We start from the raw sequence: 23,468 nt of genomic DNA, 5'->3' as shown, positions 1-23,468 counted from the left end.
GATAAAAGTGTGTCTAATATAGCACAAATAATCAGTGAGTGGGTAGAATTCATCCTGATAATGGTCTAGATAATTGTAATGGCTCCATTCCAAGTGCTGTAGCATCTGCAGGGCTTCCATAAGGGCGTCTATACGAGCCGAAGAAGGTAATGTGTTTAGGGAGCTAACTGGGTCACTGCAAGCAGATCTCGAATCCCAATACCAGGACAGCAACTTATCTGTGACTTCAATTATAGCTCAAAAACGTTGCTGCTGCCCTGAATTCCCCTCAGAATCCAAGGATGCTATTACTGACGCATTACTACACATGGTCAGTGTTTACACTTTCAGATTAAAAAAATAAAACACATCTGCAGTGACATCCAAATAGTTCTAAGTCAGGGCAAGATAGCGTCCAATCTTTTCCCTCACAAAGATACCTAATTTGTTATTTAAAAGTACCCTCAAAGATTACGACTTTTAGATTATTAAAGATTATGCGGCTGTAGATAAATAGGCCCTCTCATACATTTTGCAATCATTAGGATTTGCAGGTCAAATAATGCACAGATTCATTTCACAATCATGTAATTTTTTAGCAAATTAAATGAAATCTGACAACGATCTTGCAAAAACATATAGAAAAATCCTGTAAATATTTCCCAGCACACTAAGATACCTGTTAAATGTATCTACTCCTTCTGTTTTCCTGCAGCCCGTCTGCTTGCCCAGAGAGTGCCAGCACTATTAGTTTCAACATCTCAGCGTGAGACACAGGAGGCCCTTGGGCTGTAACGGGGGGCTTCTGCTTCCTCTTGTGGACAATCAGTCTTTAATTTAAGCCTCTGACACAACCTGGGAGTTTCCTTGTTAAGTGGTAGCACTTGAGAGATTATTATATTGCTCTCAAGCTGGGTATTAGTGCTGAACTGCCACTGTCATGTTTCAAAGATGTGAATTTAATCATCAACGTGTTAAACAGCACATTGTTATGAGTTTAGTTAAGTGATGTTCTACAATACAGTATATACATATATATATATTTTACATTTGATTTTACATTTTAACGTTCCCTGAGAACTACAGTGCCCTGCTGTTTTAGGACATTGCTGAGCCTTTTAAAAAAATTAAACTATCTATTTGCAACTCATTTTTAAAGATACATAGGAACTACTGTGCTTGACTGCTTAAACAAATGATATGATGTGTTAATTAGTGAGCTTTAGAGGTGTTGGTGAGAGCTTTTGAACAGATCCAGACCAACTGTTCTTCCTACGCAAAGCTAACCAGCTGCTGGTTGAAACTTTAAGAAAATGACGTTCATTGGTTCATTTGTGGACATTAAAAAAGATGTAGAATAACATCAGTCTTTTCCTTTAATTTTTTGACGGTTGATTGTATAGGTATGTCTGTATGACTTACAATTTGTGTCTTATACACCACAGTTGGTTCCACTTCTGGGTATCTTTTCCCATATCAGAACATAGAGTGCAGTTATGTGGCCAAGACATGTGTTAATTAGAATACCATGGAGGGCATGGAGCACACAGCCAGCGAGCTGAATATTGAAAGCAAGTTAAATGCTGATCTCAGGTAACTATAGTAGGAAGTGTCTATGTGCCCTTGAAATTCCTCTCCATGTTCCTTTTCAATGGAATAAATCTCCCTCTGTGCTAACCGCCGCCTGTGGCCGAGCCTAATCTGCACTTCCAAATGGGAACCAGGCATAACGACACAGTGGGTAGAGGGGTTATTAAAAATTGAAACACAGCTAATTAGAGCTAGGGTAGGAGAATCAGACTTGAGGCTGGTGACCGGGGATGCAGCCAGTAAAGTGTAAAGGAGAAACTGCCCTAAACTGGAATAGGAGGAGAGAGACACACGCAAATCTGAACCTGAAGCTAAATTTTGGTGTTTAATATGACTGTACAGATTAGTGACATCAGTTTAGCACCCTTGCACCACCACTGTAGTATATGAATTATCTTAAATTAAAAAGAGAGTATGTGTGTAAATAGGGTCACTTTCAGAGACATTCACAAGCTCTTGTTCTTACACAAATCTTAGCAGGTAGGATGAGGCAGATATTAGTGCAACTAGCTCTGTCCTCTGATCCCCGTGGATAAAAAAAAAAGGAATTAGGATTAGGTCTTCAGTCTGCATTCTTCTTTACAGCTTGTGACATTTCACAGTGGACAGACTACGAGTATAGAGAACTTTTTTCCCCTTCCCATCACATCCTGACTTTAACAGGAAGTGACACGCTTGTTAAGACAATAACAGCAGTCGCCTGAAATCAGCCAGTCAGCACGGCAAATTCACATTGAAGGAAAGCGCTCGCCATCAAAAATGGTTTACTAGAAATATTCCTCTATGTATGAAGCGTCTAAGTTAAAGAAAACCTTTTGGAGAAAAAAGTTATTATATTAAAATGTCATTATCAAGTTAGTACAGTGAATGATCAAGGCTGGAAATCACGTGATAGAAGCATTATAAAGCAGAACTCAGAGGATATCTACAATTAACCTGGAAACTCTAATTAAAGTAAACGAGCAGACGACCTCACACAGAGATTCTATTGAATTGCATGCATGTGGCACTAGATGCTGAGTCTAGGGCTGCAGACAACAATTATTCTTTTCATTTTTGATTAATCTATTGACCTCCCCCTTTTTGATTAATCGATTAATCATTTGAATCAGATAAGTAAAAAAAATAAATACCCATCTTGATTTCCTGAGTTGATGTCATCATATGTCTCGTATTACCCAAGCAGCAGTCCAAAACCACAAAAAATTCAAGACAAGGAGAGGCTGGAACAATCAAATGTTTGGAATGTTGCTTCAAAAACGGTCTAAACATTTAATCAATGATCATAACGGTTGATTTGTTTTCTGTTATCAACTAATCGATTAATCGACTAAAAACCTAATTGAAGAGGGTTGACATATGGCAAGAAGTTTTATTTCACACATACATTTTCCAGGTATATAATCTTTCCACTGATCTGTCTGCGGCCCAAACACCATAAATTGCCCCTATTTTAACACCAGTGTTGATATGGAATCTAGTCTGAGCTGACTTGAGGTTTCACACTTAAATCAACCATTTTTAACAAGAAATGTTGAAAACATCTGTGTGGGTGTGCAGGCTCTTCACGAACTGAAAAACTGTGCATTTGTGGCTCAGCAGCCGTCTTACTTTGTGGTGCCATTTTTTAAAAATCCCACCACCATCTCAGCACTGGGCAATGCCCAAAACCGTACATCTTGTTCTTGGAAATATCCTCAACATTGGGTCTCTCCTGTCCTTCCCTGTCCTATAAAACTGTTTCACAGATATGCATGACAGCTCCTGGGTCATGCCAAATGAAAATTTTTTTCCCCGCTTCTTCTCTCTGGCTGACACAACCCTGTACTCGAAGATCTTCACACAAAATGAAGCGATGATATCTAGTGGACTCATGTAAAAAGCATCCATTGATTATACAATCTTTCTGTCTAGGCTCACCTGCACACTTTGGGTGTTGATTTCCCCGTCAATCAAGGAAAGGAAAATCAAGGAAATAGTTATCTGTGACCAAACTTCATGACCTCGTTAGAGATCAGAAACTGCCTCATTAACCTTGACACTAATCTATCCAGCTCAGTCTACAGCCTACTGTACCTTTACTCTCAGCTGCAGTCTGTCACTGCCTTACATCTCCTGTGGACTGCGCTGATGTCGCCTGCTGCTCCCACATCCCCTGACATGTGCGCCAGGCTTAGACAGGCACACACACACAAACACTCCATCCTCTTGAGTTACCGATGTGCCGGATTTATCTTTTTATGACTTTTATTTTATGACCTTTCCTTTCAGTAAGTGTCAAACCTTTTTGCCATGAAATAAAATACCAACAGCTCAGAAATGAAGAATATGTAAAGCTAGGTTTAGTTTTTTGTTGTTGTTTTAATAGAAAACCAAAGAAGAACAGAGATAAAACAGCGCTCGTATGCATACAGTCCCTTTTTGCACAACGTGATCACACACTAAAAATAAAGGTGCATGAAAAGAAAATACAGCAATCTTATAAATATAGGGCCCCAAAACACCTCAAAAACATATACCAAATGCACCAAATGTAATGAGATGTTGGTTTAATATATTTGCACAGATATTCTGACAGTGGGTAATACGTCTATCCCATGATCAGCGCCTTCCACTGTCATGGTTTGGACTTCATTTTAGGTCATACAACTGCCATTGTAACTAATATACATGCGTTTCACTATTATTGCCTTTGATATTCAAAAACTCTTTTCTCTCTTTTTATAATATCTATTTCTAGAAAATAATTCTTGAGTTGTTCATTTTATATGTCTATTTCCTACCTTCTTTGATCACAAACATCACAAATAGTTTGACTCTTTATGCTACAACACTCCAGTATACTTACTTACAGGGATCGCCGTCCCGTTAATGTTTCACTTGGCATTGCAATCATGACGAGGGGAGGACAAACATTTTGACCTCTAGGAAAAGGGAGGAGTCTGACATTGGCTACCTCTGTGCTGTGCTACTCGAGGACAGAGGAGGGAGGGGGACGCACGCAGCAGTTGGGCCGTCTGACATTTTGCAGCATTGACCTGAAAATGTTCTGCTGCCTCCTTTTGTTCTTCCTGCCATGTGGTGGCGAGTCGACACCAGAGACTGACTTTCGAATGGAGGTCCTGACTATCAGCTTCCTCTCTTGCTCCTTGATTTTGCACTGCAAGTGGCTCTGAATCGCAAAGCCAAGGGATTCTGGGTCCACAGAAGCCCCGTAGACCTCCCAGGTCATCCCTTGTTCGTCCCAGACGACATCGTGGACGCTCTTTCCTTTCTCCTTCTCGGATTGGCCATCCTCTTCTTCCTGTCTCTCTGGCTCTTTCTTCTGTTTTCGAGATTTCGTCTCCTTCGTCAGGGCTTTTCCTCCAGCTTTAGCCATTTCTATGAGACTTTCAGCTTTACTTTTAGTTGGAGCTGACTTTGATACGGTGTTTGTCGTTGTTGTTGTTGTTGCCAGGGACTGGTTGGGCTTGGTAGTAACAGCAGCCTGAGACAGCGCAGCATTGTTACTGTCAGCAGACTTGGTAGCACCGGCTGTCTCTGGGGGTGTTCCTAATTTGAAAGAGGGAGCTTCAGCTGAGGCTGCCTTCACTGCAGATGTCTGAACAGTGTGTTGGGAGCAACCTGTCTCCCCTTCCTCCTTGTGGTTGCTGTGTTCAATGTTGATTTGGTAAACCGGCTGGGTGTTGCAGAGAGCTGACCCGGGGTCTTTAGGCTTTGCTCCAAGCCTTTTATCTTGCTGTTGGGACAAAGTTTCGGGATGGAAAACCGCACCAGCATTTTGGTTTGGGCACATCTCTGCCTCAACAGTGAGTCTCTCTGACCTAGGATCAGCAGAGGCAGATATAGTACTTATGTTCATCTGATGTAGCCCCATACCTCCGTCGACCTGGTAGACTACAGCCAGGCTCTGCGCCTCTTCCCAGGGGACTGCACCACCACCACTCGGCCTGCGAGTCACAGCGAAGGGCAGCAGGCTCGGACTTGTGGCCACAGCCTTACTGCACATGTTAGCCACCGCCTGAACTTCCATATCATGACGCTGCTTGACTGGGGTAGATGACTGGGATAAAGTCATCGTCGAAGCTTCCCTGTACAGCTTGCAGTGCTGCTGCCCTTCAGAGACAGCTGTGTCAGTCTGGCTGACTTCCTCAGCCACCTGCCCATATGCTGCCATGTTTTGTAAAGCCTGGGGCAGAGCGGAGGGGTCCATCTGTGAAGACGCTGGCTGATGTTTATCTGAGGAGACTTGTGGCTTCTTTACTGGCGGCAAACCCTTCTCTGGATTCGGCGAATGTGAATTCTCAGTTGTAAACCCGGCTTCTGCGTCTTTGCTCTTGGATGGAGGTGTAGTGGAGCTAAGCAGAGATGCAGTAGTTTCCACGCTTTCTTTAGGTTTGGGTGCCTCTTGCAGACTGACAGAGCTTTGTGAGCAGCTGTGTATATGATCAGCCTCTTGAGATTTCTGTGGCACAGCAGTGTCCTTGTTTTTGGGAGCTGAAATACTCCCGCTATTATCGTGTTGGGGTTCAGATGCTGAATGCCGTAATTCACAGGCATTGGTAAGATTTTTATTATTTGGCGAAACATGTTTATTACCGTCCTCTCGAGCTGTGGCTTTGACTGAAGATGTCTGCTTTGCACACTCCTCCTCCTCTGCACTTGGCCCTTTTATTCTGCAGTCATTGGTCTGCATGTTGACCTTTGGCGCTGAAAGAGCAGACGACACATCGGCCTTACAGATATCCTTTTCATCAGCCAGGCTTAAGATTTTCATATTAGCGTTAGAATCCCTCTGGTCGCCTCCCGTATCACCCATACCTTGGCCTGTTACAGATACATCTGGCATCTCTTTTTCTCCACTTGTCACAAATTCTGATCTTGCCTGGTTTCCATTAGTTGGTAGTGGCTTGTCTGACACAGTGCTGCTAACTGGTTCACCTCCCTTGGAAGCTGTTTTTTGGGTATGTGGGAGGGTGTTAGTGGGAGAAGCAGTCAGAGATAAGTTATCCTGTTTGTGGTCGGGAGATGTGAGGGTGGGTTTTGGACAAACCTGAGAGAGTTTGAGGTTGGGCTCTTTAGCCCAGTTGGCATTAGGCTCATTATTGCCCAGCGTGTCCACCACAGCCAGCTGAGGCACCATCTGGACTGTCACTGTCCTTTTTGGGTTAGTTCCCATCCTGGATTCACTGCTTCAGTCTTTAAATATTGTCGTAATCCAAAGATGGAAACAGATGCACAATACCAGTCACTTTGTGCAATTTCCTACAGGAGGAAAATAAAAACAAACGTTTTTAATGATTGAGCTTCACTCTTCACATAAACCTAAATTCTAATTTACACACAAATAGTCAGATGAGACACACAGAGCAGCCCAGGTCTAGATGAGCATAATGTAAATTACGTGTAGCCTTGCACATAGTTTCGTTGAACGGTCATTAACGTGCATTAAAATAATCACTGTTAGAATAAAGGCCAAGCACCAGAACAATCAATGACCCACATTTGCCTAATTTAACCACTGCTTTGAAATGAGATTAATATATGTGATTCCAGGCTTAATAATCAAATTAATAATTTCATGCAATTATAACAACAATACTCTAAGTCACTGTGATGTGGAGTGTGGTCAATCTTTTCTGTCTTTGCAATGCTTTTTGAAACTTGTTTGTGGTAAGAGACTATAGAAATTAATTAACTTCACTTAAAGCACCATTCAAATAATTCATCTTTGAATTTGAATGTTTTGTAAACTTCCGTTGAATAAGTCAAATCTCTCTCACATTCAAATTGCTTGATCCAGTTGCACAAATTCCAAAAAAATGAAGATCAACTGGGGGTAATCCCTACAGAGGATGAAAAAACGCTGCGTCAGAGTAAAGCGAGGCAAAGTTTACAAAACTTGTAAGTAAGCAGAAGCTTAAAGTACAGAAATAAGACTTTGACATATGTAGGCTGAAAGTGCTTACAGATAAAGGGTATTTTTTGATTAAAAATTGTGGATGTTCCATATTTAGTAGAGTTTCTTTCTTCATGTCCCACAGTCTCATCTGGTTCTAAAATGTATGTGTTTGCTTGGCACTGAATCACCCAATTCTCAACTAAAGTGATCATAAACACCCAGATGAATCATTGTTTCAGCACCACAGTACAGAATCAGAATCAGAATCAGAATTCTTTTATTGTCATTGTGCACGACGCACAACGAAATTGAAAACAGGGATATATATAATATAACTAATATAACTGGCCGCCCCATGTGATCTTTGTTTTAGATCTTTGTTCATTACTGTACTAATCATAAATGGCACACTTTATACCATTGTTCCTATAGGAAGCAAATCAGTGACTCTTTCAAACAGTCTAACATGATTTCAGCTGAAGTTATTATTCTAAAAAATAAGCCTGCAAAATATCAAACACATTGAAAGTGTTTTCTGGAAACAATCAGAATTGCTCACCTAAAGTTTAATTACCCTTTTCCTTCTTTTGTCTTATCATCAATCTGGTATAAACTCTTTCACAAATCTATTCATCACAGCCCCGATGAGTGACTCGATCTTACTCTTAACACTTAAAGTGCAAAAGCATCTGAGCCACTTCTGTAAGTTAATGCACCAGCACTTAGCAGACGTCTGACATATCAGATCCTGTGGAGTCACAGACAAATGAATTGCAAGACTTTAATCATGCAGAGGAGCTTACAGGCTACAGCCAAAGAGGAGGAAGAACCGCCAATTGATAATTCAGTAGTCCACAGAGAGCAAGTTGGCCATTTCCATCTCAGTGACATTATTGATGATAATCCAGTCTGCATAATGTGCAGTTCATCTTAATGAAACCAATGTTAAACCCAGCCTTCTCTCAACAGCAAGCATCACCATAAGTCTCCAACAATCAGGTTCATATTTATGTTCAGATTACGCAAGAATAAAGACAAAATCCTCCCTGTCGCTCTTGTTTAATCGATAATCACCTACATGGGAACCTGAAAGAGTCATTTTTAAGTGTGACTGGAATAAAACAAAGCAGTCAGGCTTCTGTTTTGGGTCATGGGCAGGTGTAGCCCATTTGTGTGTGCTCTCCCACTATGCATCTGCGTGTCTGTTGTCAAAGTGCAAATATTTATGGGGGAGCGTCTCCTGGCTGTAATGAGATATTCAACAATTAAAACGCATTAGTGTCTGGGCTTAAGAGAAAGAGGTGCGTGCAGAGCGTGAATCCATGCACAACGGCAAACATTTCACACATTCAAGTGATGCACACGAGCTATTCTCGCCAATTAAAATCTATGTCATGTACTGTAGCCTACATTTGCAGTCCTGTCCCACCCCAGCAGCTCAGAGGCCACTGATATTTGCTGATTTGATTTGACCTTGCGGACAAATTCAACATCTGACACGAAGGAAAACATAAAATTGGTGAAAAGAGGATGGCTTACCTTGAGATGTCCCGTGCCTCGGGGTGCCGTTTGCGCGTCCGTGTCAGCGAGATGACGAGGCTTAAACCCTAGAAATGAATATGGAAAATCAGCCCTGTGTCGGTGACACCAAGCCACGCCTTCCAGCAGAATATGGGTCTTGGAGGTATCGATCCTCTTCGGCTAAGCGCAAAATTCAAGCGCCCTGACTGACTGACTGACTGACCGTGCGCAATGAGTCACCGCTGTCCGGCCGACGGATGTCGCCTCTGAGGTCTCTTCCAGCGTCGCCTCATGCCTAGAAAAAGTGGACCTTTCACAAAATGGATCTCTCGTGGTGTGTGTGTGTGTGTGTGTGTGTGTGTGTGTGTGTGTGTGTGTGTGTGTGTGTGTGTGTGTGTGTGTGTGTGTTATCCCAGACTGAGCTGGTCCAGCGCAGGCAGCGTGGTGCAGCAGAGTAAACCAGATGAATGGATGAATGGGGGGGTGGGGGGGTGAGAATGGAGGCAGCAGCTGCAGCAGCCGCTGGTATCCAGAGGAGCGTCACTTGCACTTGAAATTGATTACTTTTAGATCCCATCAACATGATCATTCATCTCCTACGGCAGGTTGTGATATTCCAAGAGGACGGATCGTTTCTTTTGCTGTGCCCTTTTCTTATGGCTTATAGATTATTTACAGCATGAGACTGTTGGAGGGGGGTTTTATGGAAAACCAGGTTGTGTTTCTGAACAGTCAGGTGCCTTTATATTGCAAGCTGCGTTTTGAAACTGAAGATTTTTTTTTTTTTCCTCCAGTGTGGTTTTAAGAGGGCTGCTAAATAAATTACCTTTATAATCAGCAAATTTATAGTCCTGAAATCTTGGTGTCATGAGGTATTCTGCAGTGTCAACTAGGCAGCTACTTCAGTGTGGCTGTGATACCTGATCCATTCAGAAATGACCTTAATTTTACTTATTATTTGAATTTTTGTTGTTGTTATAAGAAGGTGTTATGTGGACAAAGGGGCTGCAGTGATGAGTGTAATCATATTGTGTTTTAAAACAGGTAAGATGATGCAAACAACACTGACTCCGCGCATGAAAAATGTGAGTTTGAATAAATATTGTCTATTAAAATTAAGTAAGTCGCTGTAAATACGTTAAAGTGGACAAGTAATGTGCATTATAGATTATAGATTATATTATAGGCATTTCTAGACTGGTGGCTCCAAAACTGGAGGTCAAGAGATGCCCCAAGAGGTCACAAGACAAATCTGAGTCACAGGATTATTATGAGGACATGAAGGCAACATTCTCTCAACCATGCAGTGTGAAAAGAGGACAAAATACCAACACTGGATGTTTTTGGATCTCAGTCAGTATGTGTTTGGTCGAGACATTACTGAAAATTTAAAAAAAAGGTGAAAAAACAGCATCGGTAGCCCACAGTCCACAATGTTTTCTCATAACTGACTGGCTCGATAAAATAACCAAAGAAACTTTTTCAAGAGCCACAGGGAACGAGATGTTTCAACAGGCAAAGTAAATCTCTTCATGTCCAGTAAACTGAACGTCATGTGGAATCTGTTTTACTTTCCTGGTCACCAACGCTGTTATTTGAGTCACTGGTGACCAGGAAGAACTACAGGCTCTGCAGGCGAACGAGACAGACGCACGAAAATCAAACTCTCAATTAAATGAAGTGATTTTAAGTAATTTTTCATCTAATCTGTGGTGCATTAAAGTCTAAGTGGTTACTTTGGAGATTCGGTTTTCAAATATAGCATGGGTGTGAGACAGGAGCTCCCCAAGGAATGCAGCAATTGTATGGGATAGACCTCCTGCCTTTAAAATCCCAGAGGGACTCATTAGGTGAGAAGGAAGACCATGGCTTAATTACAGCTGAGTGAGCAACTCAGGTTAGCCTGCATGCCATGTTGATATTCCGCTCCAGGGTGAGGGCTTGTTTGCAGCCTGTTTGGAAAAGTTGGTGACACAGTTGGTGAAAATAAATTGCCTATAATTTAATGATGAAGCTGGGCGGTCTGTTGCCACCATTAGAACCACTGACTGGACACTATGACACAAAAGTGTAAAACTTTATATTAATGGTATGGAATAATGGAAACTAAAGCAATATGTTGGTAATCTGATTGGTTTATTCTAAAAAGTGTATTCTTTTATATCAGTTTAATTGAACACGCACAAACATACTGAGGCTCTGGCGTCATCTTGTGGCTAAACTGGGAAAGGCACATACTACCAAGCTGGGCTGAGACAAACCTTATCTGCTGACTATAACCACTTTAAACAAAAGAACTAGTGTGGGTTTGAGCACTTTGAGTCAGTGTTCAAGGCTCATTCATTTGTCATTCTACAACACGGGGTTGCACAATGAAATTAAGATAGTGATGCGACACTCCACTTATTATCTGGACCTACTGTCTTCGTTTGCCTGCACACTTTTGCAGCTCAGACCTCAGACTGAATAATCAGGCTGGGACCGGTGCAGGCAGCACTGAGGTTTGGACACTAGATGGCGCTGCAGACGCATTGAAACGTAGAGCGTCATTGAACGGCGGGCATATGCTCCATTTAAAGACGTCATGTCATTCAGCTGGCAATAAATCCAACACAAGTTTCTCGGAGTGTGTCCACCATTTGTGGCAGAAATCACGAATTATTAACTCTTATAAACCTTTGAAAGAATTCACATGTAGTGATTGGACAAAACTGTTCATGTCATCCAAATATCTTCAATAGCCTTGGTGTGTGTCACTGCTTTTGTTGGAATTACTGTGTGTCTGGTGAGAACCTGAACGCACCAGAGCCAGGCTGTTGTCAAGAGAAACGCTGTTAACCTTAAACCACCGCTGGTAGCTCACAGCTGAGGATAAGTTTGGGTCTATCTTTGTCTGGCAACGTTGTCTCTGCCACAGGAGGGTAAGATCAACTCAAGCTTCTCGCTCATTGTAAATAATATTAAAGCTCAATCGACGCCTGCGACGTAACCCAAATCTAAAGCTAGGATACCACAGCTAACTAGCTAACAGTTCGCTTAATACAATGACAACCTGTTGTCCGAACCGGTTAACCGTCACCTCTGAGTTTTTAAGCTAACGCCTGTTTGAGTCGTCAGTTGATTTACACCAGAGGTTATTATCAAATAGTTTGCTAGCTTTAACATGAAGTGGCCAGACTGCCTGCTAAAGCGCCACTAAACTCCTCCAGTCTTTGTAACACGAACTGAACGGTCACGTTTGTCCGAAGTTAGCATTAGCGCCAATGCTAGCTGCTATTGTTTTGATAGTTGGACACTTAGCTAACCTTCTGCCTTTAGCTTCCCCCTTCACATTAACACTGCCCCGTCTTATTGTTCACTGTGTATATGTATGTTAAAGGCTCAGCTGGTGAATTACTCTGGTTTTAAACGTATGATATTGTCTTATTATATATTGTCACAACAGTGGCCATTGTCATGATGACACAAGCAGACTCGTTAACTGTTTCAGTCCTGCTCATCCTGTTTACTGGTAGATACATGTTACTTGAGTATTTACATTTTGTGCTACATTGTACTCCTATCACTCTTTTACTCCTGTTACCACATTTAAGACAAATGTATTGTACACTATAGTGTAGTTTCTAATACTTTGCAGATTTTTTTCATACAAAACAAATGATCAGCTTGTTTAATATAATGCCAAGTGATAGGTTTAAAGGTCCAAGTGTATAAAAAGTAGATAAAATTTGGAGCAGCAACGCAGCATTATTTGATTAATCAGATGAGATACAGAAAATGAATCTGCACTATTTGGTTAGTCGATTAAATGTGTTGGTTATTTTTCAGGCAAACACACTAAACAAGTGATGGGTCCAGCATCCTAAATGTGAGGATTTGTTGCCTTGTACATTAAATTGAATATTTTTGAGTTTTGGATTGTTGCTCGGACAAAACAAGACATCTGATGAAGCCATTAAAGCCTAGTTAGATTTTAAAATGTAGTTAGTTAAATAAAACTGATCGATGGATGTTTATTGGAGTATGTTTACATAGCGGTACTAGTTCTACATCACTGTTAGTGGGTGTTTTTGAACGGTTACTTTAAGTGAGTGTTCCACTATTCATGCTGATCCACAGCTTGCCAGGGCATTTTCTGCTGCCTAGAATAAAAATCGAAGGGGTGCAAATTACCCTGATGCAGGACCATCCATCACTGAGCTGAGTCAAGTAGCCATTTCAGGCATTCAGTGTTAACAAAGTGGTTTATCTGACAAATGTTTGAAAAGTGTATTCGACTGCATATTAGGCTGTCAGATATTTCGGCTTGAATTCCTCAAGCGCCCAATGTCTTGTCCCTGTCTGTGTTCCAGACAATGTTTGGGTATATCTGGCAGTATGTGTACACATCCTTCCTGAGATACTGGCTGAAGTGGTTCATCAGACAGGCAACGGGGACATGTGAGCTGCAGCGAATATGCTCCGGACACAAGCCTGGGGCAACAAGGACAACAAAAGCAGGTGAATGAAATCCTCCTAAATCTGGTCTACTTTTCCCGCTTAGTATACATTTTTTCCCATTTCATTAATCTGCCTCTTTTGTCTTATTGTAGAATATTCTCTCCGGTCATCGAAGAACAAGGTAAGCCATTTTTTTAGTAGGTAATGGGTTAAAGGGATAGTTTTGTCTCTGTTATCCTGAATTGCTCATGGGAAATCTTTGGGCTCAGCTTCCGTAGTTGTGGATCAAGAATCTCTTTCATTGTGACTATTTCTGTTTCAGTCCTGCTCATCCTGTTTATTGGTAGATTAATGTTACTTGAGTATTTACATTTTGTGCTACATTGTACTTCTATCACTCTTTTACCACATTTAAGTCAAATGTATTGTACACTATAGTGTAGTTTGTAGTTACTTTGCAGATTTTTTTCATACAAAACAAATGATCAGCTTGTTAAATATGATGCCAAGTAATAGGTTTAAATGTAATGGGTTAAAGGCTTAGTTTTGTCTCTTACCCTGAATTGCTCATGTGAAATCTCTGGGCTCAGCTTCAGTAGTTGTGGATCAAGAATATCTTTCAGTGTGACTATTTCTGTCATTTTATGCTCAAGTTAAAGTTACTTTATGTAACTGTGGAAGGACAAACACATGATTGCTGCATGAACAACTGCAAAATGATCCATAACCATTACAGTTAATAATTTCATTGGCCAATAAATATTGTTTCAGTTTTTGGAAATTGAAGAGTTGCTTGCCTGCATTTTTAAAAGATGTCATTGCAAATTAAATAACTTTTTTTTTTGTTTTTTACTGTCTGACATTTTAAGATATCAGTTTGGGCTCTGGGACTTTAAGAATTTGATGAGCATTTTTGATTGTCAGCATTCTGTGCACTAAATGCTGAATCCACTTGCCTAATAATACAAAAATGATACCTTATTTATAATTGAAAATAATTATTAGTTGCAGATGTACAAAAGTGCGTCACCCAAAAACAGGAAAAACACATACTGTACAGACACACAGTCAAGCATAACCATCTTAAAAATACAATCATCATTCTCTGTATATACAATATAAATACTTTAGGACAGTAATGGTTAAAAAAAAGTAGGTCACTTAATCAAAATGCAAAGATGTGACTTCTTAGACACACCAGAACCTGTTTTTTCTGGTTTCAGTCAGACTGTTTCTGACTCCATTGCCAAGAAAATAAAACGTTCTGTTCCCAAACTGTTTGCATCTGGACTGTGGCATGTTAACAGAATTTCAGAAATATTGCGGGAGCTACCATTTAGAGCTTTGAAGACAAACAGAATGAGCAAGGAGCCGGTATCGAGACACGAGGACTCCGGTAACGTGATGCTTTTTGTAGAGCTGGATAGAAGAATAACTGCAGCAAGAGTGAGATAGAAGCGTGAGTAATTGGAGGTAATGTTTAACCTATGTGGGCCCACAGACAAGTGTAAAGGAAACACCTCTTGCTTAACTACGGCCCTGTTCATTATCTGAAGACTTTTATATGTTAGCATGCCTATAAAAAAACATATCGTTTGAGCTTAATCAGGCCTTATCTTTCAATACACTTGCCAAGCGTAGATGAATTGTCATTTAAGATTATAGCTAGTTAAGCATTTTCTGATCAACAGTCCGTTGAGCGTAGAAACAAAAGTGCTTGGTCATCTTTTTCATTGTGTCTGAGATTGACTGAGAGTGTTTTTTTTTTTTTCTCACCGTGGGTGAAAGCATAGATTATATATCAGCCATTGTGCCAGTTTTCTGTCTGGTATCTCTCTGTCATCACTTTGTGGTGACTACCCTCTGCCCTCCTGTGCTTTCTTCCTCTGCAGGTTTTAAGTGGAGCTTTGGAAACCAGCAAAGATAAATTGGAGCAATGTGTTGATCAAATTATGAAAGTGAAGAATGTCAAACCGCAGAAAGATCCACTGTAAGGTTACTTCTAATATATACATCTAATAATTTGGTGCTGCTTGTCACCAGCATTTCTTTTAAAATTTCCAAATCATATTTAGTTGAATCAATGCATTGATTATTTTTCTCCTTACCTTTTCAGGTTCAAGGAAAGCCTTCACATCTGTCTGTTACAGATAACAGGACACAGCAGCCTGTATATATGTGTGGAAAACCTGAGAAAGGAAGCCTTCAGCTCGGAGAACCAAGAACACGAGGCCATGCTGTTGAAGGTGTGTGATCCTGCTTGTGGATCCATACATCAGTAAAGCAGCTGCAGTGTTTGTCTTAGCCACATGGTTACTGCTCCACTGGACAAATAAGTATACGTCCAGAGTGTACGTATGTCCATGTAATCGAGGCACGATTTAGATTACAGTTTAGAAAGTATTGATTATTTTATTATCACCGTACCTGTGACTCACTACACAATTAAAATGTGTAACCCCAGAATTATTTGTGCCCTCAGCTGTGGGACCTGTTGATGCCAACAGTCAAGCTGGAGTCGAGGATAACCAAACAGTGGGGAGACATCGGATTCCAAGGAGATGACCCCAAGACTGACTTCAGAGGAATGGGCATGCTGGGCCTCGTCAACCTTGTGTGAGTCCTCAGTGAATATCTATGAGACATTCATTAACTAAGTTATCAAGAGCAACAGTTTTTGTTTATCAGTTTTGGGCTTTAGGCTTTCCCTGGGCAGTCTTAGCTGAGTTGCTTTCCTGCTGGTTTAAAAAAAAAAAAATCAATAAAACTGATAAAAGCAGCAAAACATACAAGCCTACCAAGCAAGCCAGCAAGTTATTCCTCAGCTATGTGTCAATAGCAGCCTGAAAATACAGTCCCAAACTGACAAAGAAATCCACACTGTTGGCTGCATTTGAACATAACTTGTGTTCTGCATAAAATGGAGCAACACTTCAGCCACTGCATATATTTTTCATTACGATAGAGCGAAGTAAGTAAGAGCAGTACAGAGCAGTAATATGTATCGAAATGCATATTCACATCACCACCTATTTTCTTCTTCTTTACATGGTTTACACATATAAGTAGTCCAGTATTTGTAACTATATGCTTGGAAAAAGATGCAGTTTCGAACCTTGAATGATTAATGTCTAAAAATGAGATACAATGAGGCTTCCCAGATCCCTGTCAATAATTCATCTGTGGAGTACACATGCGTGTGTGTTTACACCTCGCAGTTTTGTAGCCTATATTGAAACATACGTTCAAACAAATGAAAGCTGTGGCAGAGTCAAAAGGCTACAAAGCACAGAAAAATAGGTGACTGTTGTACCTATGTCAGATCATTAGAGTATATGCTACCTACACGTATAAGCATCAATTGATTTAGTCTACAACAGATGCATTTAATAAACTGATTAATAAAACATTCACCATAAAAAACTGTAGCACTCCAACAGTAGAATGTGGTCAGATTCAAGTCAGACATTTCTTTTCATAACAAGATCAAAACGGATGAAGCAGAACCAGAGATGTTGTCTTTTTTTTTTTTTTTTATTCCACACGTTCTCCTTCCTCATCAAAACCTGGTGCCAACTTAACCCACGATGCAGCTCAACCACCGACAGTGTTATGCTAGTTAGCAGCTAATGTAGCTTCATCCTGGTGTGAGGAGCTTAATTCATTATAACTCCACACCCTCATGTTTTTCTTTAGTTTCAAACTTGTAGCCCTCAGCCGTAGCCAACGCTGACTCAATCACTTGAGACAACTTAACTTAACTAACTTGAGTTTTTGCTCTTATAGTTTTTTCAGTGAAAACTACACAGAGGAGGCTCGTCAGGTGTTGTCTCATGCAAACCATCCAAAACTGGGGTAAGCGACATTCATACATGTACAGCATCAACATATTTTCCGTCAGTATCGTGTCAAAAGTTCGACCCTCCTAAAATCGTTGCCTTGTTGCTTAAACCAGACCTGCCAAAAACGGCCCTGCATGTACACAGACACTTTGGCCTCATAGTTTCAGCTGCTCTTCATATTTTAGGTATTCATACGCCATCGTTGGGATCAACCTGACAGAAATGGCCTACAGCCTCCTGAAGAGTGGTGCTTTGAAACCCCATTTCTACAACACAGTAATGGGCACACCTGAGCTCTGGCATTTTCATCAACTATACTGTGAGTTTATATTTTTCATTCTATTTTTCAACATCAATTCTGCTTTTATGAATAAAAAAATTTCTACTAGAAGGTGACATTTCATTGGCTTCTTTTATAAATATTTCTCTAAATTATGTGTGTGTGTGTGGTTTTTTTTTTTTCCTCTAGGTTATCTGGCATATGAATTTGATAAATTCTGGGTGGCAGAAGAACCAGAAAGCATCATGCAGTTCAATCAGTACAGAGAAAAATTCCACAGCATAGTCAAGACACATCTACAGGACCCTGATGCATCCCTCACATTGACTATCCGTCCTAAAAACTAATTACTCAGAAATATTGACCCTGACCTCTCTGTGACTCCCGACGTCATTTGATCAGGCAGAAGAAGGCAAGAAGCATAAGCACTGCTGAACATTAAAAACATAAAGCAGACTGAAGCAGGTCGGTCACTGGTATTCCTTAACAATTTGAACAAATATCCTTTTATATGTGGGTCTTTTGGTTCATTAGTCATGCTCTGTTCATCTTGTCACAGTGATAGTTTTTTTTCTAAGTAGAGCACAAATCTAACACCCTATACCTCAAAAAGGATCATTCCAGTGTTTAATTAACCTTTGTGAAAGGAAAATTAGAGCTGCTGCGGAGGACTGTGGTAAGAACAGGTCTGTTTTTGGAAGGTTTTAAGCACTTTCAGTGAGCGAGCATCCTAATTGTAGCAGTTACCACATTTGTAGCTGTCTTTGTGTGTGTATTTATGTAAACAAGACTTGCGTGTTCTCACAGTTGTCCTGCTCAGGAATATGATTTTAATGTCCACAGACCACGGCCAAAACTTACTGTAAGGAAAATTATGTTCACGTTTTAATGTCGCCCCATTGATGTCATCTGTATTCTGTAATATAGGTGACGTAGAACTCAAAATGGTTGTTTACTGTCATTTTCATAAATTAGTATGTCTGAAGGCTGAGACTGCATTTTTATTGTTTTTATGCTGTGATTTGCTTTCAAGGAAGGTATAATGATTAACACGTCTTACTCAAAGTTAATAAATGCACAGTTTGATGTTTTGAGATGGGTTTGTGTGGTGGAAGTTATGGCACAAATTAATGAGCAAGCACAGGGTTTGTAAAACAAGTCGTTATATTTAGGGTTCATATTAACCTGCTTTACATGTTATGATGGGCACCAGTGTCATTTCTCATATGAAGCTGAACTGGTTTAAGCTGCCTAAAACGTATAATTGGCTTAGATTTAGATTTTCAGTGCAAACTTCCGAGAGGAGGTTATCACAATCTAATATTCGCACCATTCACTCCCATTAAATTTGGAAATATGTTCATTTTGAAAAATTATAAATATAAAGATGCATCAGCATCAGTTCAACATGAAGTCAAATATAAGGTAGACTGTCCAATATTCCTTCTTCAACAAAGGATTTTCTTCTTTGTCATCACAAGACAAAAAGATTAAAACTAAAACATGAATTGATCATTATGTTTCTTCAGTAATGTTCCAACCGAGTGGTGGTTCAAGTTTTTCAGTCAAACTTCGAAACTTTCAGTTTGTGGTTTCCATCTTCTTCTTTGTGACCATCATGGCTCTCTTGATTTGTTCGAACGAGACAAACATCACAACGTTCCATGATCCCAACCTCAGAAACGAAGGCACAAATCTACAAAAAAAAAAAAAAAAAAAGGAAAAGAGATTTGTAGTGAAGAATGAAGCCATAAATGGGTCCACAAATATAGCATTGCTTCAACACTTATCAAATGACCTCAAGTCCAAATAGTTGTAAAGAATCGCGTGTGTGCTGGGGTCAGAGAGGAAGAGCTCACCCTTTGTAAAAAGCCGTCGGCCCCTCTTTCGTCAGCATGGTCCAGGAACAGTTGATAGCGCTCCTGTACTGGCCTGGTGGTGAGTTCATGTACCTAGTTTTGACCACATCTACTGGGGAGGCGATTACTGTGGTAACAAAGCCGGCGCCAAATGCAGATACAAAGTGGCAAGGCAGATTGTCTGTGGAGAGAACAAAACAACTGAAGAGTATGAATGAGAGTAAGCAGGAGGCCTTTGTTCTGAGCTGAGCTGTATAGAAACTCATGTCAGCAGAATGGGTGTCACCGTGAATAGGGCAATATAAATGATTGAGATATTAACAACTGTATTTACAGCACTGAGTGGAAAATACACCACGTCCTGTACTAACTTAGCTGTTATCAGTTGTGGTGGAGTTGAAGGGTTGAGAGGGTGTGTGGATTCCTGCCCAATCAGCTGTCTCTCAGGGATGTGTGTGTGTGTGTGTGAGCCCCCCCACTCACCTGACATTAGGTTGTGCCTAAGAATGCTTTCCTTTATCAGATCGTATGTAACCAGCTCTGTGCAGTTGACCAGCGCATTTCTTGTGATGTTGGGTAGTGTGCCTAAAGAAGCCAGAAAGGAATAATAAGTTATGTTTTTGGTTACTCGTGATTGATTTGCTATAAATAATTTCTGGGGCTTCCTAAATGGCACCTTTCCAGAGTCCACGTAAGCCCTCATTCTGGAAGATGTGTTTATAGGCCTGCATAGTGCCACTGTAGCGACGAGCTACACCATCCAGATTCATCTGGGCCTGGAATCGAACCTTGACCACATCAGTGGGCTGTGCAAAGGACACTGCCATGGCGCCTGTAGTGCAGCCAGCCAGGATACGAATCAGTACACTAGGGTCTAGGGAAGGAGAGAGGAGAACAAACGGCGGTGTAATTAAACTCAGGACATTCAACTCAAGTACTACAACTTTATGTGTGTGTGCATGTGAGTAGATAGATAAACTTCATTTTATTTGCTCAGTAATGCAACTGTATCCCAATACTGCTGTTACTTATGTCTATATTGTACATACAGCAGCTGTTGCACATCTGTCAGTAAAGAAGAGCTGAGGGTGGGATATGTTGTACGGACTGTAAATCTCTCTGATACAAATTTGTGGTTTTGGGCTCAATAGATGAAACTGACTGGAGCTGATGTTCATCTTGCATGCAAGGGTTATAGTTTGTGACGGTGTGACATAGCGGGACACTGAGATATAAAAACCCTTTCTGTCAGCCTGGTTTATTTAGGTTATGTGTTATTATAGAAAAGCCTGCACTTTCTTCAAAAGTAGCGACTTACTGTCTTTGCCACCGGTGTAGAAAGATTTGACATTGTCGTAGAGGCCGATTCTGATGGAGGCGAAGCACAATTGTCTCTGCAGCCCTGCTACCAGCCCGTTGTACAGAGACCTGGGCCCCTCTGTTCGGATCATGGTGCTGATCGTCCCAAACACCCCCTTGTAGCGGATGCCTCCCACTGCCATCTTCTCTCCCTGAATCTGGGGTCACAGATTGGTACTCAAGGATAAAACCATCTTTACAATACAAAAGTAGAAAACCTTTGTGAATGAGTGCAGTTGATTTATGGTTAATGACAAAGTTAAAAGTCAAGCTGCTCTGTCAATAGTTGCCAACATCGAACTGTGTATTTGCACAGCAAAATTAGAGTAGCTGAAGATCATTGTGACAATATAATATTCGATGTGTTGCAGTTAATGTGGAGAAAATGTGTTGTACAGTACTGGAGATGAATGAAGGTTAGTTTGTCATTATTACTGAACAGATACCTGTAGTCTGACTTTGGCTGTGTCCAGAGGAAATGTGACTAAGTCGGCCACACAGGCTGCTGCCCCAGCACTTGCCATCTTCACCCCCAGTGGAGGGGGAACATCTGAGGGTTTAAGTCCCACCATGTTTCCTAATACTGGGAGTAAAAGTATGCAGAAACACACAGAGACACACAGGCACAATCAGAACCTTGTAGGAAACCAGCATATAAACATTAACCTCATTTACTTATGAGTCATCTTTTAAATTGAAAGCTCAGTGAGTGATGGTAACTTTTATTGTTAGCTAGTAGAGTCAACAATGAAAGTGTAGACTGATGATAAAAACGTAAAGAATACTCACATTGTTTGTCTAAAATTTAAGGCTCCTTTCGATCCTCACTTCTTTGTTACCAGGCAGGATTTAATTAGCCAGATTATAATCCATGAAGAGCCCCACTCCCCAGAAAGGAAAGATGCATCTTTAGGTCTGTATTTATACATCCTCTTGGTTTTTTTTATGACATCCACCGAGAGGCGTTACTGTGTACTCCTGTCGGCACGGGTCAAATCAAAGTCCACGGACTGTCAGAAAGTCAATGTTCAATTTAACCGACAGTGCAGACACATCCGAGAAAAACAAACGCTTTAACCCCCCCAGTCTTTGACTCTAACATCAGTATCTCTTCATCCAAACTGTCTGTAAACTATCATTAATATTTCTAAATGTCATTTTCTGGCCTTCAATTATAATCACCACTAAATCCATGCTCATAAAATTAATAGTAATAAGAATTTTAGCAGATTTTGCTTTTGTCCTGTGTCCTGACTTTAAATTAAGTCATTTATTTCAAGAGTCTGCACTTAACAACAGTCATACTAAAGCACTGTCAGATCACTGGGGGTTTGTCTTTGCTCTCAGCCAATGAGGGCTGTGAACAACACAGAAAATGTTTGGAGCTGATTGGATAAATGACAGCAGCCAAAACCCACACCAGGTTGCCCTTTCACTTTTGCATTTGCTTGTCTGTTCATTAAAAAATGTCTCATATCCTGTTGTTCATGTGGGATTGCTTCACAGATACTTTGTGCATTTTTGTGAAAGGGGACCAGATTTTAAAGAAAATCATTGGGGCAAAGTTGTGACGTAACTAGTGGCTGAAGTTCACCATGGAGCAGATAAGAGCTTTTGCGTCACATCGTGTTCAGCAGTTTAGCCGTGATGGTACCTGTTTCATAATACCTGGTCCTAAATCCAACCTACACAGCTTCTCAAACAGCTTGGGAATTATGGGAAAATTTTGGGGTGGAAAAAAAGGAAAGAAAATGTGACCTCATTCCCTCGACACTCAACAAAAAAAAAAACTAAAACAAATGTAGGGTATTAAGTTCAGTTTTGGTTGATACTATTTAGATACTACTATTTAGAAAAGTATTGGTTCATCTGTATGCTCATTACTTTCAGTGAGGTGTACTTAATAACCAGGAGACTGACTGTGTGATATTGTAATAAAGAATAAAAGCTAAGAAATTGATTTTGTGATTGAGATCCAAAGCACAAAATATGTTGGAACAAAAGGCTCTGAAGCTTCTTAATTTTCCATTAATCTTCTTAATGTCATCATGTTTAACCCCTATTAATCACCATACTGTAACACCATTAGAAATCAAAACTGAAATCTCCAATTTGTCAGATATGATTGAAATTTGAGCACTAAGATGAGAATATTTGTTTTTATCATTTCTGTAGAGCAAACAGTGAGCCCATCAGGTCGGTGGACCCCAGAACAGATATAAGCAATATTTCATGTATCCTGAACAAACTTCTCTGTCATGTGTCTGAGTGGGGAAACCTCTTTTTCAATCTGCCTCCTTTTAAGTGAGCTCACTTTGCTGTGATTGGCTCACTTGAGCCACAACCCCAGTGTGTGCGGTCCACAGAGAGAAAGACAAAGAGAGGCCCTGTGGCCCACTGAGGTTTAACACAATTCTCTTTAGGGTGCTCGTTCCTGTATTCTATCACTCAAAGTACTCAAAACACAGTCATCTGCTCCTTTTAGAATATGTTCAGAGAGGGCAAAGAGCAGCACAAAGAGGCCTATTTATCAAGTGAAAAGAGGACAAAGGAAAAAGAAAAAACATCCTCCGTTCCTGACCCCATTTTTTAACATAAAGAGGAACATTTTAATAGGAGCAGAAGAATGTGTTGTTAGAGCCTTCGGAGAAAGAATTAATCTTAAAGTTTCGGATTGAGCACCTGGACAAGATGAA

General features: G+C 40.5%; 3 protein-coding genes across 4 annotated transcripts; 1 reads left to right on the top strand and 2 right to left on the bottom strand.

Annotated features, from left to right (window-relative positions):
* Nucleotides 1-4,537: 4,537 nt before the first annotated feature.
* On the bottom strand, nt 4,538-6,748 carry gprin3b (GPRIN family member 3b). The gene has a single exon (XM_070854713.1). The coding sequence runs from the start codon at nt 6,746-6,748 to the stop codon at nt 4,538-4,540; it is 2,211 nt and encodes a 736-aa protein (XP_070710814.1).
* Nucleotides 6,749-11,599: 4,851 nt separating this feature from the next.
* On the top strand, nt 11,600-18,632 carry elmod2 (ELMO/CED-12 domain containing 2). Of its 2 annotated transcripts, none has more exons than XM_070856618.1 (9): nt 11,600-11,686; nt 13,345-13,492; nt 13,585-13,613; nt 15,325-15,422; nt 15,549-15,678; nt 15,915-16,048; nt 17,219-17,287; nt 17,460-17,593; nt 17,744-18,632. In XM_070856618.1, exons 2-9 carry the CDS (start codon nt 13,348-13,350, stop codon nt 17,899-17,901), a joined length of 897 nt encoding a protein of 298 aa, XP_070712719.1. In that variant the 5' UTR covers nt 11,600-11,686; nt 13,345-13,347; the 3' UTR covers nt 17,902-18,632. The 2 variants fall into 2 exon arrangements, with proteins under 2 accessions (XP_070712719.1, XP_070712718.1); XM_070856617.1 differs by lacking the exon at nt 11,600-11,686 and adding an exon at nt 11,697-11,913.
* A 67-nt stretch (nt 18,633-18,699) lies between these two features.
* ucp1 (uncoupling protein 1) lies at nt 18,700-21,684 on the bottom strand. Its single transcript, XM_070856326.1, has 7 exons — nt 21,562-21,684; nt 21,219-21,355; nt 20,732-20,930; nt 20,090-20,287; nt 19,897-19,998; nt 19,414-19,594; nt 18,700-19,250 (listed from the first exon to the last, which is right to left on the bottom strand). Exons 2-7 carry the CDS (start codon nt 21,342-21,344, stop codon nt 19,136-19,138), a joined length of 921 nt encoding a protein of 306 aa, XP_070712427.1. The 5' UTR covers nt 21,345-21,355; nt 21,562-21,684; the 3' UTR covers nt 18,700-19,135.
* Between the last annotated feature and the right edge of the window lie 1,784 nt (nt 21,685-23,468).

This window comes from Pempheris klunzingeri, chromosome 3, assembly GCF_042242105.1.
Source record: "Pempheris klunzingeri isolate RE-2024b chromosome 3, fPemKlu1.hap1, whole genome shotgun sequence".
In the NCBI taxonomy this organism is placed as follows: domain Eukaryota; kingdom Metazoa; phylum Chordata; class Actinopteri; order Acropomatiformes; family Pempheridae; genus Pempheris; species Pempheris klunzingeri.
This window is presented reverse-complemented; position numbering and strand designations above follow the sequence as displayed.

Bases quoted from the DNA above. Each gene is read 5' to 3' on its own strand.
- gprin3b (XM_070854713.1), bottom strand. From the start codon at position 6,748: ATGGGAACTAACCCAAAAAGGACAGTGACAGTCCAGATGGTGCCTCAG.
- elmod2 (XM_070856618.1), top strand. From the start codon at position 13,348: ATGTTTGGGTATATCTGGCAGTATGTGTACACATCCTTCCTGAGATAC. The intron at 15,679-15,914 runs GTGTGTGATCCT...TTGTGCCCTCAG, and splicing joins ACGAGGCCATGCTGTTGAAG to CTGTGGGACCTGTTGATGCC. The intron at 16,049-17,218 runs GTGAGTCCTCAG...TTGCTCTTATAG, and splicing joins CTGGGCCTCGTCAACCTTGT to TTTTTTCAGTGAAAACTACA.
- ucp1 (XM_070856326.1), bottom strand. From the start codon at position 21,344: ATGGTGGGACTTAAACCCTCAGATGTTCCCCCTCCACTGGGGGTGAAG. The intron at 20,288-20,731 runs GTAAGTCGCTAC...CTCCTTCCCTAG, and splicing joins CTACACCGGTGGCAAAGACA to ACCCTAGTGTACTGATTCGT. The intron at 19,999-20,089 runs GTGCCATTTAGG...TGGCTTCTTTAG, and splicing joins CTTACGTGGACTCTGGAAAG to GCACACTACCCAACATCACA.